Source organism: Microcaecilia unicolor, chromosome 3 (assembly GCF_901765095.1).
Source record: "Microcaecilia unicolor chromosome 3, aMicUni1.1, whole genome shotgun sequence".
Classification (NCBI taxonomy): domain Eukaryota; kingdom Metazoa; phylum Chordata; class Amphibia; order Gymnophiona; family Siphonopidae; genus Microcaecilia; species Microcaecilia unicolor.
Genome location: NC_044033.1, coordinates 433,773,671 through 433,791,521, shown reverse-complemented (window position 1 = coordinate 433,791,521; position 17,851 = coordinate 433,773,671). Strand labels below are relative to the sequence as shown.

Below are 17,851 nucleotides of genomic sequence, written 5' to 3'. Positions count from 1 at the left end.
CATTGGTCTTTATGGAAGAAGATGTAAGAGATCTGCCTGTACTGGAAATAGTTTTCAAGGGTGATGATGTGGAGTAGCTGAAAGAAATCTTGGTGAACCTGGAAGATGTACTGAGTCAAATTGACAAATTAAAGAGTAATAAATCACCTGAACTGGATGGCATATATCCAAGGGTACTCAAAAGAACTCTTGTATGAATTTTCTGAGCTGCTGTTAGTAATATGTAACCTGTCATTAAAATCGTCCATAGTACCTGAAGATTGGAGGGTGGCCAAAGTGACACCGATTTTTAAAAAGGGATGGTCAGGGAAGAAGTTAGACTGGTAAGCCTGATGTTGGTATTGGGCAAAATAGTGGAAACTATTATAAAGAATAATATTACAGAACACAACATGGTTTTAATAAGACAGCATGGGTTCAGCTGAGGGAAGTCTTGTCTCAACCAATTTGCTTCATTTCTTTGAAGATGTGAATTAACATGTGGATAAAGGTGAGCCGGTTGATGTAGTGTATCTAGATTATCAGAAAGCTTTTGATAAAGTTCCTTATGAGAGACTGCTGAGATTTTACTTTAATTCTTATCACATATTCCATCTGAATACTGCTATTTCTGCTTGGTTTGGCTTGGTTTTGTATTTTGCAAGAAAATTTCAATCATGAGATTTAAAAAAAAGGGGGGGGGGGGAACCTTCCCTTTAAAACCATAAGAGAGGACTCCTACCTGGTTACTGGCAGGTGATTCCATCCTCCAAGTTAAATTGCCGGACAGTCATGTATGTTTAAATCTTTTTATTAGTAATCCAATACATATATTGCAGGTAGATATCACAACACAAAATCAACACATATGTGCTTCAAGATGCCATGTGCTTAAGGATTACAACAAATTTGCATTCCCTCTTTCCTCCCTCCCCCCCCCCCCCCCCCCCCTCTCCCCTGTACCGGCAACCAAACAACTAAACAAGTAAAACTTTAAGAAAACCATTTACACTTTGTAAGTCAATGACTAGTGTTCCGCACGTAGACCAGAGGCTTTGATTCTTATAGCCTCCAGCCCACTTCCCCAATCACTTAGCGTGGGGATGAGACCTTCTCAATGATCAAACCAGATGTATACTCCCCTGATGTCAGACCCAGTCTTCCCCTCTCTTACAGTACACTAATAGGTACAGCACAGAAACCCATCCCCTCTATCCCCTCCCACCCAACTCCCTCCCTCCCTACCCACCCTCCCTTCATGCGTGCTAATTAAATGTTAAGATGGTTAAATGTTTAGGATGTAACTTCTCCCTTTAGGTGGCAAGGCGCTCCACACTGGTTCCCACATTTCTCTAAACCTGGTGCCTGGGACACTGTCCATGTTTTGCACCCCACACCTATCTATTCTCATTTGGTGAATTAACTGTAATCTCCACCTCCAGATGTGAGGGCCCTGCGGCATCATCCAGGCTGTCAAGATGGCATGAATGCCGCAAAAAATTGCTAATTGTACAAATCTCTTGAACCCCGCCGGAGGTTGTGTTGTAAATTTAAAGCTATTAAATAGCAGCAAGGGGTCACAAGTGAGAGTGCATCCCCACCATAAGTCTATAATCTGTAGCACTGCCCCCCAGAAGCGCTGTACCTCCGGGCAGAGCCAGAACATGTGCCCTAAGGAGGCCATAACCGCCCCACACTTTGGACAGACCCCGGAATTGGAAATTTTTGCCCTGAATGCCCGCAGGGGAGAGATGTGCAGTCTTAACAAGAATCTATATAGTTTTTCGCGCTGTAGTACTGACAAACGCCGCGCATATAATTGTTTTAAATATGCTTTGCACATCTCCTCCGTCACCTCACAATTTAAATCTTTGGACCAGTCTGTTGCCAAGGATGCATACTGCAGCTCTACAGTCGTGTCCTTCAACTGCTGGTGATGAAATCTTAATGGCACACACAGCTGGGCACCCAACGTATAGGCCTCTGAGAGAATGTCGGACACATCCTCCGTCAAGTCCGTCCAGGGTAAAGTCTGTACATAATGTCTTAATTGGAGATACGCAAAGAAATGCCTCCTTGAGATCCCATATTGCTGTTGCAAGGTGGCAAAAGGCCGTATCTTACCTTCCTCATCTATGATGTGCACCAAATATATTATGCCCTTCTTTTCCCATTGTTTAAACACACTATTTCCCTGACCTGGTGGGAAATCCGGATTATTACAGATTGAAAGGTAGGGCGTTACTTTAGCGGAAAGCTGATGGCGACGGCAAAGCCACCTCCAAGTCGCTCGCAGGGATCCCAGCAATGGATGGCGTTTCAGCGCCGCCTGAGGTAATTTACCCCCAGTATGTAACAAGTGACTAAATTGAATCTCCGGGAAAACCGAGGTCTCTATAGCCGTCAGGGAGAAGTCCGAGGATCCTCGGAACCAATCACTTATGTGACGCATAGAGCATGCTACCGTTAACGATCGAAGGTTCAACATTCCCATACCCCCATACTCCCTGGGTGTCCAGATCATTGAGAGCCTTAGTCTTGGGCGTTTCCCTTTCCATAAATATGTTTGCAACATTTTCCCCAGTTTATTCTCATCCTTTCTTTTTAGAAATAGCGGGAGCTGCTGAAAAACGTATACCCATTTCGGCACTATCAGCATGTTAAACAGCGCTATCCTTCCCCACAAAGATAAAGGGAGGGCCTGCCAGAGCAGCAACTGTTTTTTCGTCATCTCCATGAGTATTCTGACATTTTGTTCATATAGGAGTGCTAAATCTCTAGGTATTAGGATCCCCAAGTATTTTAGTGCTACCTCTTCCCGGCGCAGTGGGAATTGACCTCTCCACTCACGGAACGTGTCATCATCCGGTGCCATTGCACATGACTTGGAGATTAAGGGAAAACCCTGACACCTCACCATATTGTTCCACTACCTGTAAAACGTATTCTAGAGAGGCTTGGGGGTCCGCGAGCAAAAGCATGATGTCATCCGCATACGCCAGCGCACGAAGCTCCTCCCCCCCTACATTAATGCCCTGTATCTTACTTGTCTTAAGTATCCGCAGCAAGGGTTCTAGAGAAAGGTCAAACAAGAGCGGGGACAATGGGCAGCCCTGCCTCGTACCGCGTTGTACTTCAAATGGTGCCGACCTACTCCCATTCGCTACAATCTGCGCCATCATACCTGAGTAGAGTGCTTTGACTGCTTTCAAAAACCCCTCAGGGAGCCCCACCCATTCCAACACATGAAACAAATATCTCCAGTCCACCTGGTCAAAAGCCCTAGCAGCATCTAAGCTTGCCACTAGTAACGGTGTCTGAGAACATTTGCTCTGTGCCATAGCCAGTAGGATTCTGCGGACATGCAATACTGATTGTCTTCGAGGAATAAAGCCCACCTGTGCCACATCCACCAACTCTGCAATCCGGGTAGCCAGTCTATTGGCCATTACCTTTGCAAGGAGTTTGATATCCACATTGATCAAAGAGATAGGCCTATACGATGTCGGATCTTCGGGCGGCCTACCCGGTTTTAATATGAGTGAAATGAGGGCTGTATTTTCTCTACCCGGGATTGTGCCCTCCTGTATGATGGCCTGCAGATAATCAAGCAATGCTCCCCCCATTGGTGCCTGCATCAATTTAAAGAACTCTCCCGAGAAGCCATCTTCACCTGGTGCTGTTAACGGCCGCAATCCCTTAATTGCTTTCTGTAGCTCTCTCATCTGTAGCGGCATGTCCAACTCCATTACCGCTTGGTCTGACAATCTGGGCATGCCCGCCCGATTTAATAGGTCATTCATTGAATTCCTATCTGCCCGGTCTCCCTCTCTATACACTGCCTGGAAGTGATCTTGCAATATCTGCAGTAAACGCTCTGGTCGGTTTACCACCACTCCTGTACTGTCTTTCAAAGCCATGATAGTCCGCGTGCCCCGTTTACTCTTAACTAGATGAGCTAATAGCCCGCCTGTGCGGTTCCCAAATCTATGAAAGCGGAACTTTTGAAATAACCACCTACGCTGTGTGTGCTCATGCAGTATAGTATTAATAGACACTTGCAGTGCTACATATGCATCCCTATTAGCTTGGGTCGGGGAGTGAAGACTTAAGAGTTTGGCTTTTCTCAATTGTCGTTGTAAATTTACAAGGCTCGCGGCCGTCTTCTTTCGACGAGCCGCTGTATATGATATTATCTCCCCTCTCAGTCGGACAGTCATGTATAAAAGCATGCATTCCTGAAAACTTCTCTGTTATCACCTAGAGAGCACATTGTGGTGATCTGTTCTATACAGAAAAAAAATAGGAAATTGAGACATCTCCGGTCCTAGTTAAATACAATGCAGTGAAATGATTTTAGATGATTCCCACCCTATATTTTCAAAAGAATACAGGTTAGGGAAGAATATAGTATTGCTTCTGTACATACAGATAGAGAATGACATGGGGGCGGGGACAGAGCCTATGGGTATGCGGGCAGAGCCTGTGGGGACAGGGGCAGAGCCCACAGGGACGTGGACAAGCTTTGTCCCCATATCATTCTCTACTGTGAAGGCAGTTAATAAATTGGACAGTTATTTATGTTCGAGTGATGCAGACAACAAATGGTTTGGGGGTTTTTTTTTTTGGTGGTTGTTTTTTTTTTGGTTGGTTTGTTGTTTTGGAAAAACAAGCAGAGTGCTGGCCACAACTAGCAAAACTTGCACAGGGTCCTGTACATTACTTCTGAGAGGATATTTTCTATTGCAGGAAGGACTGTGGAAAACAGGAGAGCTAGACTGAATCCTGAGATTCTTGATTTATTATTCATCCACAGATTTAAAAATTAATCAAAAGAGTGCTTCATAGGGCATATTTCTCCCCAAATAGGGCAGAGCGGGTTGTATTTTGTACCCTTTTAGTTTTGTATACTTTAACAAGGTGGATGGGGGGTTATTATAGGTGCTCAATGGGGAGTTATTATAGTTGCTCATTGTTATTGTCTTCTATTTGTGATGTATAAACAATTGCACAGAATATTGTTCCTTTTTATACTTTAATAAAAATGATTTAAATATAAAATCATAAAGTGTTCGAGGCTTCTACAGATGAGGACAGGGCCTACAGGGATGGAGGCAGAACCCACAGGGCTGGGACTGGACAGAGCCCATGGAATAGGGACAAACTTTGTCACCGTGCCATTCTCTATATACAGAATGAAATAAGAATAGATTGTGATGGAACTGATGCTTTAAGAATATTGTAAAGTTAGTGTTTGCAAACTCTCTAGTATATAAAAGTAGCATTTATGATTAGGGTGCCTGATTTTCTGATGCTATTTGTGGGGCAGTTTGGAACCTGTTTAGCATTGAGTGGCATGTCATTAAAGCATTGTTGCAATGCACTAGACTGGATGACTTTTTTCTTTTACAGCACATTTGAACAAAAATGGGAGCCTGCCAACAGCACAGCAGTTGGCCACACTGCTTTTGCCTTTGCTTCACTCCTTGTAAACTTATGTTTAAGTGGAGGATGGCCGTTTGCTCCAAGAATGAAGAGTGAGAGAGTTAAGAAAACTCGTTTCAACAGTTCAGCTCTGCTCAACTGTATCACATCAAGGGCATTGGAAACGCATCAAAATAGGCATGGTGGGCTGGTTTGGTTTTTTGCTCTGTTCTTTTCATCTACGAATGTCTGTTCCAGAAAAAAACAAAGACATTTAATAGCATAAACCTGACATTTTCCAGGGAGGGAGATTATAGCTTTTCTCTGCAACATCTTTGCAGGTGTGCAGCTGTAAATTTTCTACCCAGTGGTCGTGGGAAATAGAGCTTTTTAATTTCCTGCTCAAATGTGTGGGGTTTATTTTTATTGTTATTGAAAGGCAGCTGGTTGTGTATATGTGCAGAAGCATTTTGAAGCCGCAAAGAATATCTAGTGGTTGTGTTGAGAGAATTGAATTCTACAACAGTTGGTAACGTTGAGTGTACTTTAAAAAACACAAAAAGAGCAGAAGGATGATGCATTTTAATTGTTAGTGACAGTTGTCTGTAGTTGTAATAATTTTCTCATCTTCCACTTACAGAACAGGAGCTTTTCATCAGTTCTATGTACCATTTATTTCAGATGTATGGCCTACTACATGCTTAAAACAGTCTAACAGTCTTGTTACAGGAACATTTTATTCCCGTTTTATATCTCCAACCCCCTGTGTATATATTTATTTCATTTATACACCACATGAACCCAATAGATCAGGTTCAATGTGGCAAACAACTTATTGTAATTAACAGTTCAAAAAGTGATGTGGGACAGCATACATTAAGTAGTAATAAGGTAAATGGGGATTGAGTATTAGTATGGAATATGGAAATGAATGCTAGATTCAAAAAGTTAACAATTTATAGTCCATGTATAATAACAGAATGGAACTAAGAAATTGGAATAATTGTACAATTAGGGTTTAAATTAATGATCATCTGTGAGAAATTAAACAGAGAGGCTTTAAGGTATTTCTGGAATATCAAATAATCAGGTTCCCATCTGATGAATTTCGGGAATTTCTCAGCAGCTTTTGACACTGTGGATCATGATATCTTGCTAGCACGACTGACAGAAACAGGTATCAATGGAACAGTACTTGCCTGGTTCAGATTCTATCTATCAGACAGGCAACAATCCATAATGATTGGCAGCAATGCATCACCACCATGGACACTGACCTGCGGGGTACCACAAGGATCAATACTGTCACCTATTCTATTCAATATCTACCTCAAACCACTAGCTGAGCTGATTCGGTCAATGGACACTCAGTTCTACATCTATGCGGATGATGTGCAGCTACTCATACCCATTGAACCTGACTTACCTACAGCCTTGAATAAACTGATCACTTGTCTAACATCAATTCAAGAATGGGCTACACACAATAAACTTTGCCTGAACCCAAGTAAAACTGAGATTCTCTGGGTCCCTAACACACGTGGATACATACCTGACATTTATTTATTTGTTTGTTTGTTTCATTTGTATCCCACATTTTCCCACCTATTTGCAGGCTCAATGTGGCTTACATAGTATCAGAGAAGAGTTAGCAGTCTCCGGTGTGAACAAATACAAAGTGATATTATGGAAAGATACTACTACTACTACTTATTTCTAAAGCGCTACTAGATGTACGCAGCGCTGTACACTTGAACATGAAGAGACAGTCCCTGCTCGACAGAGCTTACAATCTGATTAGGACGGACAAACGAGATAAGGGAATATTAAAGTGAGGATGATAAAATAAGGGTTTGTGTGGCACAGTATGAACTCCCCCTCAAATCACAAGTCAGGAACCTTGGAATAATACAGTTAGATTCAACACTTACTCTGATTCCCCAAATCCAAGCAACCTTCAAGAGCTACAGACACATTTGTGAATCATAGAGAGGAAAAATTGCATTATGTCCATTACTAGCTTTAGTTTCCTTGTGTAGCAGGGTTCAAGCATTTAAGTTGGGTCATTAGGGTATGCCTTTTTGAATAGGTTAGTTTTTAGTGATTTCCTGAAGTTTAGGTGGTCATATGTTGTTTTCACAGCTTTTGGTAGTGTGTTCCACAGTTGTGTGCTTATGTAGGAAAAGCTGGTTGCATAAGTTGTTTTGTATTTGAGTCCTTTGCAGCTTGGGTAGTGGAGATTTAGGTATGTTCTTGTTGATCCAATTGTTTTTCTGATTGATAGGTCTATGAGATCTGTCATGTATCCCGGGGCTTCACCGTAGATAACTTTGTGAACCATGGTGCAGATTTTGAAGGCAATGCATTCTTTGATTGGGAGCCAGTGCAGTTTTTCTCTGAGGGGTTTGGCGCTTTCAGAACGCGTTTTTCCAAATATAAGCCTGGCTGCAGTGTTTTGTGCAGTCTGTAGTTTCTTTATGAGTTGTGCTTTGCATCCTGCATAGATACCTTTACAGTGATCTACATGGCTTAATACCATTTATTGTATCCGGTTGCGATATGTTTCTCGCGGGAAGAGTGGTTTCACCCGTTTGACTTTCCACACTGAGTGGAACGTTTTCTTTGTTGTAGATTTCACTTGGCTCTCTAGGGTCAGGTTTCGGTCGATTGTAACTCCGAGGATTTTCAAGCTGTCTGAGATAGGGAGGATGTAGTCTGGGGTGTTTATATTTGTGGGTTTGTTTGGATTGTATTGGGATGTGAGGATGAGACAGTGTGTTTTTTCCGTATTGAGTTTTAATTGAAATGCATTTGCCCATGTGTCCATGATGTTCAAGCTTAGATTAATTTCGTTGGTGATTTCTGTTGGATCGTGTTTGTAAGGAATGTATATTGTGACATCATCGGTATAGATGAAAGGGTTGAGGCCTTGGCTGGCTAAGGATTTGGCTAATGGGGTCATCATTAAGTTGAAGAGAATCAGTGATAGTGGTGATCCTTGAGGTACTCCACAGTCTGCTTTCCATGGTGAGGATATGTTTGTATTTGATTTCACTTGATATGTTCTAGTGGTTAGGAAACCCTTGATCCAACTAATTATTTTTCCACCAATCCCGATATAATCCAAAAGTCTTAGTAATATATCATGGTTTACCATGTGGAATGCACTAGACATGTCAAATTGGAGAAGTATGCTTTTTCCTGTTGCTATTTCCTGTTTGAATTTGGCTAGGAGAGTAATTAATACAGTTTCGGTGCTGTGGAGGGGGCGAAATCCTGATTGTGATTCATGTAATATTGAGAATTTGTTTATGTAATCAGTGAGTTGTTTGGTTACCATACTTTCCATTAGTTTGACTACCAGTGGAATAGATGCTACTGGGCGGTAGTTTGAGATTTTGTTTGTTTTCTTCTTGGTGTCTTTTGGTATTGGGGCGAGTAAGATATTGCCATTTTCCTTAGGGAAGAGACCTTATTGGAGCATGTGGTTTAGGTGGGATGTGAGGTCGGCTATGAAGCGGTCGGGGGCGGATTTTATTAAGTAGCTGGGGCAGGTGTCCAGTTTACAGTGAGTGTCAGAGAACCTATTAATCACCTGGGCAACTGTTTCGGCGGTGAGGAGGGCGAAGTTTGTCCAGGTTCGATCCGCTGGGTATTCTCCAAGGGTTGGGTCCAGACCATTGATGAAGTATTCGATATTAGTGGTGTTCTGAGGTAACATGTTGCGTAGGTTTACAATTTTTTCATTGAAGTATTTGGCAAGTTTGTCTGCTGATGGGATGTCTGTGTTGGTTGTGGTGACCGGGGTGGTGTGTAGTAGTTTGTTCACGAGGTGGTATAGTTTCTTTGCGTCTTTGTAATCTGGCCCTATTTTAGTTTTGTAGTATGATCTTTTGGTCTGTCTTATTGCGTATTTATATTTTCTTTGTATTTGTTTCCAGTTGTTGAGTAAGTGCTGCTCAAATGAGTTACCTTTGGCTATTACGTGCATAAATTGTAGTATTTTTTAATCTATATGTATGCTTGTATGCTCCACCCAAATTCCACTCATGTCCATACCCACTGACAAAGTACATGCCATCATATCATGGTACATACTTTCCAACTAGTCAGCATTCTGTAAGTGGTTATTTACACTTGTATGTTGCCACATTTGCATGTAAATGATTAAAATACCCCAAAGCGGCCATATCCTTTACCGCTTAAAATATGCTGTCTCTTATAGACTTACCCCTAAGTGACCAAAGTTACCTGTTTTGGAGCATTATGAATGGGGGTGGTCTGGGTGTTAAGGCTAAAAAAAAAAAAAATCCATTGAGCAGTGTTTCAGCTGCTGATGGCATATCTTATCCAAGTCGTACTGCACAGATAAGCAGAATAAAGTTAAATGGGTAAGTTATCCATTTAAAATTCAGTGTTATTTTTAGCGAAGCTACGTGAATTGCTGAAAATCTGCACAAACTTAAATGGATAATATTCAGCAAACCAGTAGCAGTGGGCTGTTCTTCTAAAAACTGATCTTTGTATTACTCTTAACAACACATTTACAAACTGTCATACCAGTAAATTTCCTGAATATGAGAAAAGCACCAAAGATTGAAAGAGAGATAATAGCATTGGTGGGGGGGGGGGGGGGGGGGGTCAGGGAGAGGGGCTAGAAGCACCAGTGGTGCCCTCCCAATCCCTCCTCACCCAAGGATGACCCTGCACCTAAGTACCCAGCACATTTCTAGAAAACAAGCTCCAACTTTTTTTATATGTTCAGAAGTAATGTAACTTGATTAAAACTGTCTTTGATGTGTATATTAATGATGTGTACCAGTTCATGTTGTATATAAAATTCTCATTGTTCAAACTTCTCTAATGCTTTATTAGCTGCAAAAAAAAAACCTGCATCATGTATTTCATTTGGTTGATTTTGATGCACACACCCGTAACTTGGAGATGAAAGCCATAAAGGATTCTAAGTAAGGTTATTATCCTTTTGATTCTAACATGCAAGATGATTCATTGATATTTTGATATACTGTTTAAAAGCTTTCAATTATCTTGGCTCTTTCTGCCAGAGCCTCTAATTATCTTCAGGATAGAATTAGTGCAGTACTATGGTAGGTAATGAAAGAGCTTTTATTGTTACTGTTGTGTTGACATTGTAGTTGGACTGTAGCTCACATTAACAGTGCAATGCTAAAACACATTTCTTTCTTGCTCTCAGTGAGTATGGCTGAGGTCAGTAAGAATCCCTGAAAATTCTAAATGTAAACAGATAAAATTATTTTTAGTATTTTGGTTTATGTAAAAAAAAAAAAACCCCAAAAACTATAAATACCATTCTAATATCAATCCATAGTCCACACGCAGAAGAGGGCTCAACATGTCAACAAGGACCCTAAGCATGCAAATATAAGACACTAATAAATCTTCTGTTTATTCCATAGACCCTTCAAATAACCCCAAATGACTAGTATTTATGTAACTAATTACTACAAATATGTTCTGCAGAACAAGGCAACCTTTTAGTGACACCAGGGCACTTCAGAATGTTCAGAAATGGACGGTGTTAATTATCTGAGAGAATGATTACAGGGCTGTTAGAAAACACTATTAACAAAGTGTAATTTCACTTTTCAGATTTTAATTCCGAAGAGCAGGATGGGGAAGCAGAACAGCAAGCTCCGTCCTGAGGTGCTGCAGGACCTTAGAGAAAACACCGAATTCACAGACCATGAGCTCCAAGAGTGGTATAAAGGCTTTCTGAAAGATTGCCCAACTGGCCATTTAACTGTAGAAGAATTCAAAAAGATATATGCAAATTTCTTCCCTTATGGAGATGCCTCAAAGTTTGCAGAGCATGTGTTTCGCACTTTTGATACCAATGGTGATGGGACTATTGACTTCCGGGAGTTTATAATTGCATTGAGCGTTACTTCCCGAGGAAAGCTTGAACAGAAGCTGAAGTGGGCATTTAGCATGTATGACCTTGATGGGAATGGCTACATAAGTCGTGGTGAAATGCTAGAAATTGTGCAAGTAAGAATTTTTTTTTATTCCTTTTTAAGAAATCTTGACACTGGTGTATTCCTCAAGATATTGACGGTCTGCAGTAAGGGTGGGCAGCCATTGTCTTCAAGGGCCACAACACAGTCGGGTGTTCAAGATTTCCACCATAAATATGCATGAGATTGATTTGCATGTACTGCTTCCATTGTATACAAATTGATCTCATGCATATTCATGGTGGAAACCTTAAAAACCCAGCTGGGTTGTGGACCTCAAGGACCATGGTTACCCACCCCTGGCACGTACAGGTGGAAACTCATGGTTTAATTTTATACTGTAACTGCACAATTAAGCCTAGTCCCCTAAAAAGGAACAAACTCACATAGCTAGTGACATTTGTTTTATTGGATGAAGACCAATGCAGAGATGAAAATATCTTGTCAGTTAGGAGAGATCTAAGGTAGGGGTACCTAATTTGTGACTTGATAGCCACATGTTTCTGTTCCATTTTCAAAATGCTGCTGTTGCCATCGATAAGAGCAGAGTTCTAAAATCTCAAAATGGTTTTGGGGCGGTATAGAGATGGTGGTGAGAATGTAGTGCTAGAGGTGTGAAAGATGGAAAGGGAGAGGTTTGATAGAAACACAGAGAGAGGATGGGATTTGAGAGCCAGAAATGGTGATGGCAGAGAATATAAGAGACTGGGTGAGAAGCAGGGAGAAGAAATGAACTTGGGAGATCAAGAGGATACTGCACTTACCATGTTTTTTAGGGGGTTATGATATTGGGATAGCCAAGCCCCCGTTGTTTTTGTGAAAGAGAGGTATGTTGAGGCTGCTGGCTCTTGTAGGGGATGAGAGGTTTTATGGGCAGAAGATTGGGGTAGACTAGCAGAGAGCATGAGACCCTAGCCAGAGCCTGGGAGGTGGAAAGACACACATTGGACAGAGCACGGAGGAAGGGGGACAAGCTAAGCAAAGAATGCTGGGGATAGGATGAGAGGACTGAGACTAAAATGTGTGGGGGGGAGGGAGGGAACCCTCCTTGAAAATGAGGTTTTCAGCTATTTTCTTCTGATTCCATAACACTTGACACATGAAATGTTAACTAGTCCTGATTTTAGGTATTAAAGGTTTCTAAGATATTGCTGAACATTCAGTAAGCAAATCAGGCGTGGGAATGGGAACAGATGTGTGGCACAAGGGAGCCACTAAACACTAAAAGATAGTGAAACACTATCCCAGAAGTGACTTATTACACTTTTAAACGCGTTTATGAAATTTGAATAACAAAGAAGTCACCCCCTTTCACCCCATAAATCAGACCCCTCGGAACACAACTCCTCAAATTGAGAGCACAGAACAGATAATTATGCTGAAACCAATGAACAAAACTTGTCCATCGGGGCCCAAACCTTTCAGTGGAATATAGCACTTTTTTTTTATAGCATCAACTTCTTCATACTTACACACAAGGCATACATCAGACCACCAATCATTCAGTGATAATGCAGACATTTTTTGAGAACACAGATAAAGCTTGCTATAGTGTAAGATGTTGGTCTACAGATCCTATGACTGGGATACATGGAATTGAAACGTACGCTTCTGTGATCTTGAGACTAACTCTAGCATACCATATTTTTAATGCTTTTATAATATCCTACATCCTATACCTACAGCATTTTGAATATAATGTATATAGATAATTTTCTACATTGTAACATAGTAGATAACAGGTCCATCCAATCTACCCAACAAAATAAACTCAGACCAGCTGATATTCAAAAGTATTTAACCGGCCAGGAGCGACACCTGGCTGGTTAAATACCCTCAAGCCAGCTAGCCACTGATATTCAGCGGGAGATAACCGGCAATCTCCTGCTGAATATCCCGGTCAGTGGCTAAATTGCTTAACATAACCAGTTACCACCAATTTTCATCGGCTGACCAGTTAAGTTTAGCGGCCAAATAGACCTGCATAAATAGCAGATCTGTTTTTGGCCGCTATAACAGCCGATCAGCCAATGAATATCTGTTTAACTGGCTATGTTTGTGGCGCCCCCCAAAAAAGCCGGAAATTCAGTGTTGGTGACTGGATACGCCCCCAGCATTGAATTTCCAGGTTCGTCGATGACCACAGGAGTTAGCCTGTCCTTGGCCATTTTCAGGGTATAGACTGTAAGTCCAAAGGCAACTCCAGTAGCTGAAAATTAAGCTAGTGCCAGGCAAAGCTCGCTCCAGCCCAATGAGATCTGTCTATCCACAATTGGGACTGACTAGAAGTCTGCCCAGCACTAGCCTTACTTCTCAACTACTATATTTGCTGCCTAAGCACAGCTAAGTTTTGTTTTTATTCCATTCACCTTCTATATAGGAATTCTTTGCGTTTATCCCACACATTCTTGAATTCCATACTGTTTTCATCTCCCATGGGAGGACATTCCAGGCATCCACCATTCTTTTTGTAAAAAGTACTTCCTGACATTCCAACATAAGCAGTCTCTTATGTAAAAGACAAAATCTAATCTGCCCAGTAAAATAGGTAGAATTTTAACTGCTTTCATGTGTTATGTATGTTAAAATAGGGTTACCATATGGCTTCAGAAAAAGGAGGACGGATTGAGCCAGTCTGGGTTTTACTTCCATTGCTTTCAATGGAAGCAAAACACAGACTGGATCAGTGTCCTCCTTTTTCTGGAGCCATGTAGTAACCCTATGTATGTACACCCACCCCCTAATGCCTTAAGAAGTATAAATTAGAGAGCTGCACAGGAATTAGGGATTGCAGGATTCTCACGAGGTTGGAATAAGTTGCCATGGGATTTCTGCGGGAGTGTTGTCAAAATCTGACTCCAGAATGAGGCTTGGAATGTACTATGACAGGCAATTGGAGTACCAGAATGAGGCTTGGAATTTACAGAGGCAGTTGGAGCACCAGAACGAGGCTTGGAATGCCCAGAGAGGCAGCTGGAACACCAGACTGAAGCTTGGAACACTCATTGGTTAAACAGTAAATGCCATCCAAGAAATGACAGTAGGCTGTTGGGTTTTAGGGGAAGCAGAGCTGCGGGCAAGTCAATAATAGCATCAACTCCTGCAGGTATGGGTGGAGATGGAGGAGATTAATTGTGGGGATGGAATGGATCTTAGCAGGTACGGGTGGGTATGGGTTAGATTCCATTGGGGATGGGTGAAAGTTCTGTTCCATGCAACTCTAGTGTAAATCATTTCCTTCCATGGCATCCCACAGATCAATCCAGAGACTTGTGGAGGTAGAGAGAACCTCCGAGGTTTGCTTTTTGTGGACCCATGCAGCCAGCTGAACCTCAGTATTTCTCTCTTATCTAGCAGGTGGAGGGACATCTCTGTGCAGCTCTGGTTTGATCTGGCTACTGGTATACCTTGGGCCTAGTTTAGCACAGTCATCCTGGAAGCCCAGGCCAGATATATTCCGCGTATTAAAAAAGGAGGATGGAAGACCAAACGACAGCCGGCGTTGTTAAAAAGTGAGGTGAAGGAAGCTATTAGAGCTGAAAGAAAATCCTTCAGAAAATGGAAGAAGGAACCGACTGAAAATAATAAGAAACGGCATAAGGAATGTAAAGTCAAATGCAAAGCGCTGATAAGGAAGGCTAAGAGGGACTTCGAAAAAAAGATTGTGTTGGAGGCAAAAACACATAGTAAAAAATTTTTTAGGTATATTAAAAGCAGTAAGCCGGCAAAAGAATCGGTTGGACCGCTAGATGACCGAGGATTAAAAGGGGCAATCAGGGAAGACAAAGCCGTAGCGGAGAGAGTAAATGAATTCTTTGCTTTTGTCTTCACCAAGGAAGATTTGGGAGTGATACCGGTGCCGGAAATGGTATTCGAAGCTGACGAGTCGGAGAAAGTTAATGAATTCTCTGTAAACCTGGAGGATGTAATGGAGCAGTTCTACAAACTGAAGAGTAGCAAATCTGGACCGGATGGTATTCATCCCAGAGTACTGATAGAACTGAAAAATGAGCTTGCAGAGCTATTGTTAGAAATATGTAATTTATCCTTAAAATCGAGTGTGGTACCGGAAGACTGGAGGGTGGCCAATGTAACGCCGATTTTTAAAAAAGGTTCCAGAGGAGATCCGGGAAATTATAGACCGGTGAGTCTGATGTCAGTGCCGGGCAAAATGGTAGAGACTATTATAAAGAAGAAAATTACAGAGCATATTCAAAAGCATGCATTGAGACAATCAACATGGATTTAGTGAAGGGAAATCTTGCCTCACCAATCTACTACATTTCTTTGAAGGGGTGAACAAACATGTGGATAAAGGGGAGCCGGTTGTTATTGTGTATCTGAATTTTCAGAAGGCGTTTGACAAAGTACCTCATGAAAGACTCCAGAGGAAATTGGAGAGTCATGGGATAGGAGGTAGTGTTCTGTTGTGGATTAAAAACTGGTTAAAAGATAGAAAACAGAGAGTAGGGTTAAATGGTCATTATTCTCAATGGAGAAGGGTAGTTAGTGGGGTTCCCCAGGGGTCTGTGCTGGGACCGCTGCTTTTTAACATATTTATAAATGACCTAGAGATGGGAGTAACTAGTGAGGTAATTAAATTTGCTGATAACACAAAGTTATTCAAAGTGGTTAAATTGCGGGAGGATTGTGAAAAATTACAAGAGGACCTTATGAGACTGGGAAACTGGGTGTCTAAATGGCAGATGATGTTTAATGTGAGCAAATGCAAAGTGATGCATGTGGGAAAGAGAAACCCGAATTATAGCTATATCATGCAAGGTTCCACGTTAGGAGTCACGGACCAAGAAAGGGATCTAGGTGTCGTCGTGGATGATACGTTGAAACCTTCTGCTCAGTGTGCTCCTGCGGCTAAGAAAGCAAATAGAATGTTAGATATTATTAGGAAAGGAATGGAAAACAAAAATGTGGATGTTATAATGCCTTTGTATCGCTCCATGGTGCGACCGTACCTCGAATATTGTGTTCAATTCTGGTTGCCGTATCTCAAAAAAGATATAGTGGAATTAGAAAAGGTGCAGAGAAGGGCGACGAAAATGATAAAGGGGATGGGACGACTTCCCTATGAGGAAAGGCTAAAGCGGCTAGGGCTCTTCAGCTTGGAGAACAGGTGGCTCAGGGGAGATATGATAGAGGTCTATAAAATGAGTGGCGTTGAACGGGTAGATGTGAAGCGTCTGTTCACGCTTTCCAAAAATACTAGGAGTAGGGAGCATGCGATGAAGCTACAATGTAGTAAATTTAAAACGAATCGGAGAAACTTTTTCTTCACTCCACGTGTAATTAAACTCTGGAATTCGTTGGCAGAGAATGTGGTAAAGGCGGTTAGCTTAGCGTAGTTTAAAAAAGGTTTGGACGGCTTCCTAAAGGAAACGTCCATAGACCGTTATTAAATGGACTTGGGGAAAATCCACTATTTCTGGGATAAGCAGTATGAAATGTTTTGTACTTTTTGGGATCTTGCCAGGTATTTGTGATCTGGATTGGTCACTGTTGGAAACAGGATGCTGGGCTTGATGGACCTTTGGTCTTTCCCAGTATGGCAATACTTATGTACTTATGAGAGACCAGAGCAAGGCCTCACCCGGGGCCCCACCCCCGAGGTTGTCATCGCCGCCGCCCCCCCCCCCCCCCCCAGGCCACCACGCCACAGTCCCCACCCACCCCCGGGCCGGGCCCCCTGCGTTGAAATCATCACAGCGCTTCACCTGTCACCTCGCTCTATGACTGAAAGCGCAACCAGCAGCGGCAGATCGGATTCACCTCCCTTCGGGCCTTCCCTCCTTGTGTCCCACCCTCGCGGAAGTTGCGTCAGACGAGGGCGGGACACAGGGAGGGAATGCCCGAAGGGAAACGAATTCAATCTGCCACTGCTGGCTGCGCTTTCAGTCACGACCGAGTTGACAGGTGAGGCGCTGTGATGCTTTCAATGCGGGGGGCCCAGCCCAGTGGCGGACTGTCGATGGAGCCGAGGGTGGGTGAGATCGGGGACTGCGGTGCCGCCCCCCCCCCCCCCCCCTCTCGACAGCCCTGAGCACAGTCAGGGGTTGAGTGACTGTTTTTAGCTTCTGGTGTACACCTGGTGGTGCCAGGTCCCTCCCGGTCTCCCCCTACCTTTCCTCCGTCACCAGGGGCTGTTGGCCTGATCGGGTGTTTCCTTTCTCTCCTGACTAAAAAAAAAAAAAGGTAAGAGACTTTGTTTTTGTTTGATTGTATGGAGGAACTAGACGTTCTGCCGAGTCAGTTTTTAGGGCAGGCGTTTGTGGAGCATGTCAGTGCCTTCTGAGGTGGCTAAGCGCTGCTCCCGGTGTGGGGGCCGGAGAACAGCATCGGGGGAGTGTGAGTCCTGCCGCCGTCAGCCCGCAGCGGGTGTTCAGCGTGACAGGAGTTCCCCTCAGGCGTCCGGAGAGTCGGAAGCGCAGGGAATAGTT

The 17,851-nt window shown here is 42.7% G+C and overlaps 1 protein-coding gene across 2 annotated transcripts in view; it reads left to right on the top strand.

Annotated features, from left to right (window-relative positions):
• The window catches only part of HPCAL1 (hippocalcin like 1), a 291,452-nt gene that overhangs the window by 244,879 nt on the left and 28,722 nt on the right, over nucleotides 1-17,851 (top strand). The window contains exons 2-3 of one of the 2 annotated variants that reach the window (XM_030198870.1): nucleotides 5,392-5,606; nucleotides 11,035-11,433. In XM_030198870.1, the coding sequence (XP_030054730.1) occupies nucleotides 5,604-5,606; nucleotides 11,035-11,433 (402 nt within the window). In that variant the 5' untranslated portion in view covers nucleotides 5,392-5,603. The remainder of the gene's footprint in view (nucleotides 1-5,391; nucleotides 5,607-11,034; nucleotides 11,434-17,851) is intronic. The other variant, XM_030198871.1, reaches the window with a different exon arrangement.